The 13081-nt window shown below is 37.3% G+C and overlaps 1 protein-coding gene across 1 annotated transcript in view; it reads left to right on the top strand.

Annotated features, from left to right (window-relative positions):
* The first annotated feature begins 2718 nt into the window (after positions 1 to 2718).
* The window catches only part of LOC107722285 (F-box-like/WD repeat-containing protein TBL1XR1), a 17592-nt gene continuing 7229 nt past the window's right edge, over positions 2719 to 13081 (top strand). Inside the window, exons 1-6 of the mRNA XM_016530579.1 lie at positions 2719 to 2981; positions 5253 to 5317; positions 6350 to 6450; positions 8063 to 8208; positions 8335 to 8518; positions 10169 to 10292. Coding sequence (XP_016386065.1) covers positions 6393 to 6450; positions 8063 to 8208; positions 8335 to 8518; positions 10169 to 10292 — 512 coding nt within the window. The 5' untranslated portion in view covers positions 2719 to 2981; positions 5253 to 5317; positions 6350 to 6392. The remainder of the gene's footprint in view (positions 2982 to 5252; positions 5318 to 6349; positions 6451 to 8062; positions 8209 to 8334; positions 8519 to 10168; positions 10293 to 13081) is intronic.

The raw sequence follows: 13081 nt of genomic DNA, 5'->3' as shown, positions 1-13081 counted from the left end.
GTTGTTTTGAGTCCAAACTGACCTGCTGGAATAAAGAAAATCCAAGCATAATTTGTTGTTGTTGTTGCACTAAAGGCCTCCCAGTTGCAGCAATTACAGATTTTTGTTTTTATTTATAGATACATGCTGGGTATGGCAATCTGTATCTATGGTGTATTTCTGGAGTGCTCCGAGTTATGAATGTACTGCTATTTAAGTGCGTCATCTCCTCCTACCATTCATTACTCAGACATAATATTTCAAGTTAATGGCGCGTATGCCAAGTTTCACAACACTGTAATCTTGGGAACACACAGCTCTAAACCATCCATCTAGTAGTTATTGTGATGCCAGACTCAGACTTCACTGCTAAGACCGATGACCTTTCCATGATCAAAACTGAAGTCACATTTAGATGGATTGGGCAGTTTCACAGCTTGGTGGTGCATTAAATCTGGGGTTTATGCGATGCAGCATAAAGGCATAATAGGGCCTGACACAGACGTGCTTGGATTTCAACACATCAAAAGATTGTGTTTCTTATCTGAGTTTATCTAATATAATTGATATAAAAAGTCATTTTAAAGGCCATATTATCCCTTGCTTGCCAAAGGCATTCCTCATGCTCTCTCTTTGTTGGCCAAAACAGTCCCACAACTGATTCACAAAGGTCTAAACCGACAGTATGTGTTTTGATAGGAGACCAGTGGATGAGAATCTCTTCCAAATGTGTAATGTTTCACTCCATGCTAAATTTGGTGTAAAATGGATAATCGTGCCTGGCTCCGAGTGTTACAGTTTTTACTCTCTCATTCCCTGCTTTATGTTCCAGCATTAATTTGATTGCCTCATTTACAGCCAGCGCCAGTGCTGTTGCCAAGGATACATGAAACACTACTATTGGTGTGTTTGTATCCAATCTTGTATAAAGCTGGTATTGAAGCGTGGAAAAACTCTACACACATCTTACACAATTGCTGAGGGCATATATTCATGTAAGAGACAATCATCAAGGACAGAATTATTTGCACATTAAGCCACTCTAAGCGAGATAAGGGGGCAAACCTGATATTTTTTTTTTGTCCTTTTTAAAGCACAGCTGTACTAATAATAGCAGCAAAACATTAATTACTCACTTATTAAAGGAATAGTTCACACAAAAAGAAGAATGTATTGAAACTTTACTCACTCTCAGGACATTCAAGGTGTAGATGAGTTTGTTTTTTCATGGGAACGGATTTGGAGAAATTTAGCATTATATCACTTGCTCACCAATGGATCCTCTGTAAATGGGTGCCGTCAGAATGGGAGTCCAAACAGCTGATAAAAACATCACAATAATCCACAAGTAATCCACACCACTCCAGTCCAGCAAGCTGTATGTTTCTTATAAATAAATCCATCATTAAAATGTATTAACTTTAAACTGTTGCTTCTGTCCAAAATCCATAATCCATAATAACGCTTTATCCAATGAAAAAGTCAATCCCCAGTTGCCTTCTCACATCGAAACCCACTGACATATTTGTTTTAAACTATTTTGGACTGTTTTCAATAGTGCTTGATCTGTGCATATTTCTCTCCTGATTCAGACAAGATGACTTTTTCACTGGAGAAAGCAATATTATGTATAGCTGATGATTTATGGAAGGTATTTTAGCAGGAATCAGCAGTTTGAACTTAATCACTTCTTACTAATGGATTAGTTTACAAACACAACGCTTCTAACTCCACAAGACGTTAATTAATGGACTGTAGTCTTGTGGATTATTGTGATGTTTTTCTCAGCTGTTTGGACTCTCATTCTGACGGCACCCATTCACTGCAGAGGATCCATTGGTGTGCAAGTGATGCTAAATTTCTCCAAATCTGTTTTGATAAAGAAACAAACTCATCTACATCTTGGATGGCCTGGGGGTGAGTACATTTTCAGCACATTTTCATTTCTGGGTAAACTATTCCTTTAAAACAAATTAACCAGTAATTGGATTGACCTTTTCTTTTGGGTCTGTCATATAACAGAGAGAGGGAGAACAGATCGTATGTCCATTCAGAAATCAATCGCACTGCACAGTACAAATTATCATCTTTATAAAATCCAATAAGCCAATCATTGCTTTGCACTGTGACATTCAGGATTTAAGATGCTTTTCTTCAGTGTCACGAATATAAACATGACACGTTATGAATATGATACGCTGATACAGACAGTTCTAATACTCAAGGGACTGATTGTAAGTCACGGGACTACTGCGATGCTTTTAGAAAACTTATGGTATATTGAAAATAGCAGCGTAATCCGCAGACCAATGGTGTCAGTCTGTTATTGAGCGACTGAGCAGAGGAGATTGTGGGTGTGGCGGAATAGCAGGCAGTGGCCAGCCAGGCAAAAAATAATTTCCTTTTCAGTGGTGGGGGTTGGGCATTCGACCGTGTTGCTGATCATCAGTCTGATTTTATGAACTTTAACACCACTTTGTTATGTATTTTTTTGAAAATAGTTGATTTCGAAATACAACACGGTACAAACTAGAAGTCTTCTATTATGAGTTAATACCTCAAATAAACATTTCGCTTTAATAAGCATTCTCCCGCATTTAAAATTAGTTGAATAATGTTTAATAATTCAGATATTTTTCAGTTTTTTATTTACTTGTTTGTATTTTTTTATTTGTTTACCTCTGTGATTGAAAGGAAGCCCCGTTGGCCTGATACCTCACTTTCGCCTGGAAAGTCTCCGCCCTAGTGCTAGTCTGAGGCCGTCGGCTTCCTCCGAAGCGCTTGGCAGTCCATAAACTGCTAAATGTTTCTTTTTTTATTTTGTATTTCCTACAGTCAACAGGAAAATAGATATTATTCGAGGACAGAAGTATCATTGTGGAGTGGAAAGGTCGAGGGATACCCTTCTGTCGGATTTGCCTCGGGGCTGTGGCACATTTGTTCAGTACTTTAGCTCCAGAAGCTAACGTTAGCGGTTGACGAGAGTGGAAGCATTGGCACGAGTAAGACGAGCCCCCACCCCCACACTTCCCGTAACCCAGTTATGCGTGAGCTGACCGTTATGTTTGTATTTTTAGATTGTTGAAGTGGTCATATAAGTCATTAAAAGTTTTGATTTTGCAGAGTGAAACTGCAGCGCGGTGGGGGATGGGCGCTCTGGTTTCTGGACGTTGACAACAACTAGCTTTTATTTAACCGACTACTAGTTAGCTGCGTTGCTATGGAAGCAGCCACGTGTTGGAACTAGAATCGCTCATTTTTGCATTTGTTTGGGGGAGTCTTGTTTCCGGGGGCGTTTATCCACGATGCGTGTTTAGCCGTAAGCTAATAATCGAATGACATGCAGTGGCGCTTCCGGCAGAGTGACAGTTGTTACGATCAGATTTTTAAAAAGCATTAATATTCAATGTTGTTTTTAATTATGTTTTATTAACTAAATATATTGTTGTGTTTTATTAATTATTTAAGTTAATGACGTGTTGGAACTCTACCCTTGAATAAGACTTGAATGGGGAAAAGTTAATCCACCTGTTGATGAGATTGAATTTAAGTCAATAACAGAACCGGGCGTTTGTCACAGAGTTTAACAATGATGATCTTTATTATTATAGCAGCTATATAATGACGATTTTGCTCTGTCAAAGAAGTGATGTATTATATTGCTCTGTTCATTATAGCCTGCACAAGAACATTTAGCTATTTGATACAAATTAAAAAAAAAAAAAGATTAAAATAAGTTAATTTATTAATAAGTGTAACGGTTCAGTACTAATAATGAGTAGAAAAGCAATGTAATAATGTGGCCGTTAATGAAAGAAATCAGAAAACGATTTTTTTTTTTTATCTTCCTTAGCGTAAAAGTGCATGGCTGAAACTGAAAAAAAACAAAAAAAACATTACAAACCAATTGTACTTGAGTACTGTATAGTGGAAGTTGTTATATCATCTCTAGGCCATTTAATTGGCCACTCTTTGGCTGTTTTGAGAGAATTTTTGTCATTGGGGTAAATACTGTGCCCGCATGGCAGATGGGAACATTTCTGCTGGTGTAAAATTCCCAAATCTTCCAACAGCCTGACCAGTGGACAATACCCTTTTCAAATATTTTTGATGGATTTTGATTAAATATTATGCGTAGGGCTGGGTATCATTCAAAAATTTCCGATGTCGATACCGATACCTTGACTTCGATACCGGTTCCTGAACGATACTTTTTTCAATAAAAGCTGCTCAATTTCACGTCCGCCTTCCTTCACGTCACTCCACACAGTCGCACACAGAAATATGTCAACAACAACTAGACTTTATCGTTATCGCGGGAAGACGAATTCTTATCGTGTGGAGAATTTTTACCAGTATATCGCAAACGATAAGATATCGCCCATCCCTAGTACCGAACGACGAGATGTTTTTCGATACTCGATGGTATCGAGGCAATTCGGTCGGTGCCTAAAAAGTATCGAACTCGATACCCAGCCCTAATTATGCACATCTTATTTATTTTATATATCCAGCATTGGTCAGCCATAAAGCCCATATCGGTCACGGTCACCACTAGTAGTGCTTAGCAAGTATCATTCTAGTAGTTTCAGAGAGTTGTTTTAGGTTGATCTCACTCACTATCTTAGCACTGGCTGCCGGTTCAGCAGTTTGATTTCTGTGTGATCAGATCCAGTACAGTCAGATCCAGAGTTGCAGTACAGCTAAAGCGGAATAGGTCACAACCTGCCAGAATCCTTGTTGCTGGGATGTTAAACCAGCATCAAAACATACCTAACCAGCATATGCAGTTTTTTTCAACAGGGAGGGACCACACCTCTGTCTTTGTGAACTTAAACCTTATGTAATCTTTATGTAATTATATGATTATTACATTTTGTGATGATGAGTACTTTCTGCTTATGCTTGAAATGGGGGAATAGAAGAGCTACATTAGTTTATTTTGAAAAGAAGCACAGTGAATGGCTTCCTGGAAATATCCAGGAATGTTGAAGTTGTTATTACTAAACCTTTAAAGTCTGGAAAGTATTTTTTTGTAAATATATGTGTGTATATGTATGTATATGTGTGTGTGAATTACCATTTGTTTACAGCTAGGCTAAATTATTCTAACGTTAAATGAGACGATTGTTAGCTGAATTAATGTACTTGCTGAGTCAACAAACATTTTCACTTGTATTCTGTTAAACTGTTGCCTCTTCTTGATTAAAGACAAAAAATAAAAGACTGACTAAATCGTATTGTATCTAATACAATGGTGATTTTATTGACAGGCTGATTTGACTTTGCTCCCATGGATGGCAAAAGTATGAGCATCTAATCAACACTTGGTATCATGGTAAGCAAGTGTCACACTATATTAACAGAGATCCTTAAAAAATCATAAAATTGTGTTAAATTTCATCTTGTTAAGCCACAAGAAGTCTTAAATATCCTTCATTGCATAAGAAATAGCTTGAAAAGGTCTTACATTTGTGTACTTGTGTGGGACTTGTGCCAGCTGAGTAACTGCTGTTGAGATGAATAGGTAAAATAAAAAAAAGTAAAACATCTCTTATGTTTGATTTACAGTTGGATTTTAAGAGATGCTTTGCTGTCAGAATTATCTTTTTTTTTTTCTTTAGAAAACAAATGTCCTGGTATGCGATTAGTATGAGTTTTGGATAAAAGATTTTAATGTAAAGACATTTAGCCTAACAGATCTTACACTGCTTAGGAGTCTTTTTATTATGTTGTATAAGCCCATTTTATTTGATTGTGAATAGACAAGTGTTAAAAAGCATCGGGCAAAATTAAAATCGCAAGAAAGAAAACCAAAACGTAAGTAATGTCTTGTTAATAAGTGACAGTAAAAACAGAACTGGTGTTTTAGAATATAATTTGATCAGCTATCAGTAGTTAACACTACTAGTGAAAAGTTTGGTAATGTTGGAAATGGAAATATTATACAATTTAAATTAACTGTTTTCTGTGTTAATATATTTCATAATGAAATTTAATCCTGTGATGGGAAATCAGCATCATTACCGTTTTGCTGCTTAATATTTTTTTGGAAGGTTTTTTTTTTGGGGTTCTTTGATTAATAGAAAGTTAAGAAAAAAAAACTATTTGAAATAGAATACAGTATTTGAAAAACAATGTGTTTTTTGAACATTAAAGCATGTCGACATATTCTGTTACACCAAATACACAAAATAATGATCTTTAAAAAAGCATTTAACATTTATTTCATTTTTGATCAATTTAATGTGTCTTTGTTGAATAAAAATATAAATTTCTTTGAAAAGCAAGTTGGTGTAAATGTATAGTAATGTCCAAAGCTCTCTGCTGTTGGTGAAGCACAGTAACACAACGTGCCTTTGTTTTCCAGGCTCCACTCTCGCCCTGACCTCTTGGTTCACCCAGGATCCAAAATGAGCATAAGCAGTGATGAGGTCAATTTCCTGGTGTACAGATACCTGCAGGAGTCAGGTGTGTATCTGTTCATCATCTGCAGACTAGCCTCTTCATTTGTATATCCTGTTTCATATTGCATGCGGTGTCAGGTTTTTTGCCCTGTGCCATGTTTATTTCCTAGGAACTAATTAGTGGTTCGACCTCCTAACAACCCACCCAGAACACCCTAGAAACCACATTACAGCATACTAAAAACCACTCAGGACAAAACCAACTGCATAGTAACTACCTAGCAGTTATCCAAAACACTCTCACAACATCTTGACAGTCTGTTCTGGGCAAACATCTCTCACTTTTCATTCAGGAAGTGGAAAAATCTGATGTTTTATATGCTGTTGTTTGTCAGAACTAATACCAGTGGAATTTCACTATATAACAAAAACTATTTTACTACCAAAGAAACTCCTTTTAAATATTGAACTATTGTGAAGTATTTCAGTTATTTAACCCACACTCTACGCACACTTTGTCAGTTGCGATGGTGTGTCAGGCACCTACACACACTAGAGTTTACGGTTCGCCAAATACGCTGTCCATTCATTGATATCAATGGGAATAGTGTGCTGGAAAGCTCAGTCAGTGTTCAAGTGTAGGCAAGGGCAAATATATCTTAGTTTTTACCTCAAACACTGGCAAGTGAAATCTAACAATTTATTAGTCAATGACTAAAGGGGTGTTCAAACTACACTTTTTGTTCCATTCACTGCCATTCATACACATGTGAAGGCAGGTGAGTGGAAATGCAAGCTCATGCGAAGAAGTTTTGCATTTCATGGCATTCCAAAGTTCAAGTTTGTTCAACTCTGACCTGTGAATTCATATCACGTAAAACCGTGTGACCAATAGAAGATTGATGCGTCACGGCATGACCTCAGAGCTGAATTAAAAGAACATAAATTTAAAACTGCAATGCTGCAGGAAATTGGAGTAGATTATGTGTTTTTACATGTTGGATTTGTTATTATTTATGTGTTTAATTACATTTTTTAAAAGATGCTGCAGAGCGTGATGTCATATCACAACCGTTGCAACATCTGAAGATGTTTTTAACAATTTTTAGGGTTTAACAATAGACATTATTTAGTCGTCTAGTGTGGAATTTAGTCTCATATGCAAATGATTTACTCGCAACGAACAGAGTAAAACCTGTACTGTGTTAAAAAAATACATGTGTATTTAGCACAAGTACACATGTGATTGTTTGCAACTTTTATTTGAGTCTCATAATTGATATACTATATTTTTTGTTAATATTTTTTTATTTTATGTTTTCTGTTTTCACTTTAATTTTAGTTAGGTTTAGTAAGTTTGTTGTGTTTTGGAATTTTCATTTTTCATTGGCAACTAGCTGAAATAAAACAAGTTCACTTTTTGTTTCGTTTTTTTTTTTTCAGTTATTGTTTATTTTGTTTCAGTTAATGCAAATATTTTTTTATGTTTTTAAACCAGGTTTGAAATCAGCTCCCTGTCAGTCGACCAAATTTGTTCAGGAGTACTGTTATTGATTGTGTAACATTTTTACAATTTCTGTATTGACTTTGTACCAGAATACCAATACTTTTTACCTCACTATTCACAAATACTTGTTCCTAAATGGTAACAAGTGCTGTCTTCCTTTCCCCTGCAGGCTTCTCCCACTCAGCGTTCACCTTTGGCATAGAGAGCCACATCAGCCAGTCCAACATCAACGGAGCTTTGGTGCCCCCTGCTGCCCTCATCTCCGTCATCCAGAAAGGCCTGCAGTATGTGGAGGCTGAAGTCAGCATCAATGAGGTCAGCGTTGTTACCGCCAACAGATAGGGATATTTCCCAGTTTCCCCATTAAATATTCAAGATGCTCAATTGGAAAAAAAAAAATGTGCTCAACCTTTTTGTACCTGTTGTGTAATGTGGTCACAGGACGGTACGCTGTTTGATGGACGACCGATCGAGTCGCTGTCTTTGATTGATGCAGTGATGCCAGACGTGGTGCAAACGAGGCAGCAGGTGTATAAGGATAAGCTGGCTCAGCAGCAAGCTGCCGCTGCCAAGAACGGAGAGAGCACGGCTAATGGAGAAGAGAACGGATCTCACACTCTGTCTAGTAAGCTCACGCCTTACATTTACTTTGTTGAAACTGCCAGAGTTGTCAATAAGGAATATTATTTAGTCCATAAGACCGCTCAACCTGTGACTTCATCAAAAAACACAAAAATATAATTGTCAGCATTTACTCACCATCATGAGGGCTTTTCACACTAATAACTATTAATAATATATTCAAGATGCTCAATTGGAAAAAAAAAAATGTGCTCAACCTTTTTGTACCTGTTGTGTAATGTGGTCACAGGACGGTACGCTGTTTGATGGACGACCGATCGAGTCGCTGTCTTTGATTGATGCAGTGATGCCAGACGTGGTGCAAACGAGGCAGCAGGTGTATAAGGATAAGCTGGCTCAGCAGCAAGCTGCCGCTGCCAAGAACGGAGAGAGCACGGCTAATGGAGAAGAGAACGGATCTCACACTCTGTCTAGTAAGCTCACGCCTTACATTTACTTTGTTGAAACTGCCAGAGTTGTCAATAAGGAATATTATTTAGTCCATAAGACCGCTCAACCTGTGACTTCATCACAAAACACAAAAATATAATTGTTTACTCACCATCATGAGGGCTTTTCACACTAATAACTATTAATAATTAACTATTAACCCCTGGACATTCTCAACCCTGGTCATTTAAGAGAATCCTGGGTTATTGCTTTCTCTGTTTCACACTGTTCAGTCTTTACCCTGGGTTAGGAATTAATCCTGGATTTTCAAGTTGCAAGTTTTCACACTGTGCATTTGTAAACCCCAGATTAATGTTCTTTGCATATTTGTGGCATCGATAACATGTATTGGATAAACGCAGCATGTGACCTGTTTAAATAGCATCTTGCTGAAATACCATCAGTTTGTCCTGAATAGACTATTCTGACCATAACCAGTGTTGTTGTTTTTTTTTTTTTTGTAGTTATACTGTTTAGTATTTATCAATATTTTGGATTAGCTTTTTTATTTTATTTTTTTATTTAAATTTTAGTTTTAGTTATTGCTGTTGTCTTTTTTTATTTTATTTAGCTTTAATTTAGTGTTCCTGTGGCTCAGTAGTAGAGCATTGCGTTAGCAGCATTTGGTCGGCCTGTGGCCGTTTTTAAATGTGCTTTATAAATAAACTGAACTTGAACTTAATAACTAAAATGAGTATAGCTTCAAAACATCAAACAAAGTATAAATAAAGGGGAACAAAGAAACAATTACTAGCAATAAACAAAAAGTGTTTTCAGTGTCTGAGGCTACATTTACACTAGTGCATTTTCATTTTAAAACGCAAAACTTTTGCTACGGTTACGGCTGTTGTTTACACTAGCCCAGCGTTTTTGACCCTCGAAAATGGAGACTTTCGAAAACGCTGCAGACCCCATTTTAGTTTGAACACTCCGGGGTTGCGTTTCAGTGTATACGGACCAAAACGGAGACTTCTCAAAACGATGGCGTGGCTGCCCACATTCGTTCTGCGTATCCTTGACAACCGTGTAAACCATAACAACATGCTCATTGTTGTACCTGCATGAATGGTCATGTGACATGTGGAAAAAAACAAAGCTCAGAATCATTGAAGAGAATCACGATGCATCGTAGAATGTATTGTTTTTTCCCTCCACTAATAATGTCACATAGCACTGAAAGTGTTTCTGCCTCTTCCTTTGACAGACCACCACTCATACATGATGGAAGTGGACAGGGCGGTGGAGATCCCAGCCATGGTGCTGCGGGGCCACGAGTCTGAGGTCTTCATCTGTGCTTGGAACCCTGTCAGTGATCTGCTGGCCTCTGGGTCGGTATTAAGCCAAAGCCACAGTTTATTTTCTCATACTGTGAATTTTAATACAAAGTTCTGTCATGAAACTCTAGATGGCGCAGGCTGATAGTTTCTAACTCAATCTGATATAATGACATCATTATTCACATGGCGGAGCTGATTGGTTTTTTTCCGCATTAGCAGCCAATGAGCTTGCTTCTTGGCTCAGCGGTAGAGCATTGCGTTAGCCGCGCAAAAGGTCGTGGGTTCAGTTCCCAGGGAACACACATACTGGTAAAAAAAATGTATAGCCTGAATGCACTGTAAGTCGCTTTGGATAAAGCGTCTGCTAAATGCATAAATTATTATTATTATTAATTAATTTATATTTATTTCATTTTTAGTACTTCAACTTAAGCTTTTTTAGTTTAGTTCTAATTTTTAGGTTAAAACACAAAAGGTGCATTTTTAAAGAACATCATGGCTGCTCATTTACATATATAAATGAAGCACATTGATTGTCTTTAGCATGAATGATGTCTGGGGGTAGGAATCTTTAAGCACCTCACAATTCATTATTATTCATTAAAATATGAAATTTATTTGTGCATTTTTATTAAATTACTTTTATAATTGGAAGTATTAATGTCTCAACTTATTTATTCTCTGTTGCTTTTAGTTTATAAGAGTGTTCTGTTTTAACTGTTTTGCTAGTATTAGTGTACTTTATAATAGTGTTCTATTTTAACTTTTGCTGCCATTTTTTTTCCGCATTAGCAGCCAATGAGCTTGCTTCTCAACATTTAAATACTTGGCTAGAACTTGCTTTAGCAGTTGCAGCGCACTTCAGAAACCCTCCACCTTCCCCAGTTCCACCTGTATAGATCTGAAGCTAAGCAGGGTTGAACCAGGTTAGTACCTGGATGGGAGATCTCCTGGGGAAACTAGGTTGCTGCTGGATGAGGTGTTAGTGAGACCAGCAGGGGGTGCTCATCCTGTGGTCTGTGTGGGTCCTAATGCCGCAGTATAGTGATGAAGACACTATACTGCAGGGGTCTTCAACTAAAATTGCTTGAGGTCCAGTAATGAACCCTCCTCACCAGCGGAGGTCCAGACAATTATATAGGCCTACCTAAAAACATGAATTGACTGTTTTTACCGGACCAGGGTATCAGCAGGATATTTAAGACTTTTAAAAATAAAAATGACTGTAAAAAGCATGATTTAGAGTTCAGATACAAAAACAAATTTTTTTTTAAATTATTAACTTTTAATTATTACATTTCAGCTTTTAAACATTTTTTAAGAAAATTTATGCAAAGGTATCAATTATCCAGACAATTATATAGGCCTACCTAAAAACATGAATTGACTGTTTTTACCGGACCAGGGTATCAGCAGGATATTTAAGACTTTTAAAAATAAAAATGACTGTAAAAAGCATGATTTAGAGTTCAGATACAAAAACAAATTTTTTTTTAAATTATTAACTTTTAATTATTACATTTCAGCTTTTAAACTTTTTTTTAAGAAAATTGATGCAAAGGTATCAATTATATTAATTTAAATAATTATTATCAATCAATTATTATAGCCTATTAATTAAATAACATATAAATATATGCTACTATAATGCATTATCTTCTTGTCGATCCACTAGTTCACATTTACAACTCTGCGTGTTTGCTGCTTAAAAACAAGAGTTGATTTTCACATTGGTCTGAACAAAAACAGCAGATGGGCTTATTGAAAATGCAAAATCATTCTCTGCCGGCAGGAGGCGCTTTCGGAAAGCAAAAAATATACCCGTTTCCCTGGTAACAGCTGTAAACAAAGCAAAGCAGCAGCTGACTTTGAAACATGCAGCGCTCATATTTATTTAATGAAATTACAGCTTTTGAAGTTTAATCATCACATAAATCCATATCGCAATTCTTGTCTTATCGTCCCCAAATTTAAGACCTCCTGAAATGTAAGACTTTTTAAGGACCCGTTAGCTTTCTTATTTTTGTTTATTTGGATAATGCCATTGTTTTTCACTCACTGAAAGCTTCATCTGTCTGCGCGCTGCTCTCTGCACTGCATGCTCGACCGCACGTATAAACGTAGCAACAGTTAACTAGCAACCCGTGGACCCAAACGGCTCTACTGAGCTGACCTTGATGTGCTTGATGTAAATTTGATTTTGTTAGAAAATTGCGTTTGGCATTTATTTATTTCCGGATTCGGACCGGAGTCCGCCAGTTGGCGACCCCTGCTATACTGTCAAAAAGCACCGTCCTTCGGATGAGACATTAAACCGAGGTCCTGACTCTCTGTGGTTATTAAAAATCTCAGGATGTCCTTCGAAAAAGGATAGGGGTATAACCCCGGCATCCTGGCCAAAATTCACCCATTGGTCTGTGTCCATCATCCTGGCCTCCTAGTCATCCCCATATATACTGATTGGCTTCGTCACTGTCTCCTCTCCACCAATAAGCTGCTGTGTGGTGGGTGTTCTGGCACAATATGGCTGCTGTCGCATCATCCAGGTGGATGCTGCCAAAGACTATAGAATACCCAAGACATGTCACTCGTATAGTTTTGAATGGTGAAAAATGCAACGCTTAATATGGCCTCTCAATCGCAGGAAGCCCCGCCTTCTGAATGAAAGAGCCAATTGCTAATCGGTAAAGTCAGCGCGTCACTGCAGCTGCCGTTAGAAGTCGTGGTTGCTATAGAAACAGTCAGCATTCTGAGGCGTGCTCTTAGGACTGCGCATGCGCACTGGCTGATCTAGCCTGAAAAATAAGCTTTTTATAACGCTATTTGAGCAAAAGTAACAA

The sequence above is a fragment of the Sinocyclocheilus rhinocerous genome, unplaced genomic scaffold (assembly GCF_001515625.1).
Source record: "Sinocyclocheilus rhinocerous isolate Xijiao unplaced genomic scaffold, SAMN03320098_v1.1 scaffold161, whole genome shotgun sequence".
NCBI lineage: Eukaryota > Metazoa > Chordata > Actinopteri > Cypriniformes > Cyprinidae > Sinocyclocheilus > Sinocyclocheilus rhinocerous.
This window is presented reverse-complemented; position numbering and strand designations above follow the sequence as displayed.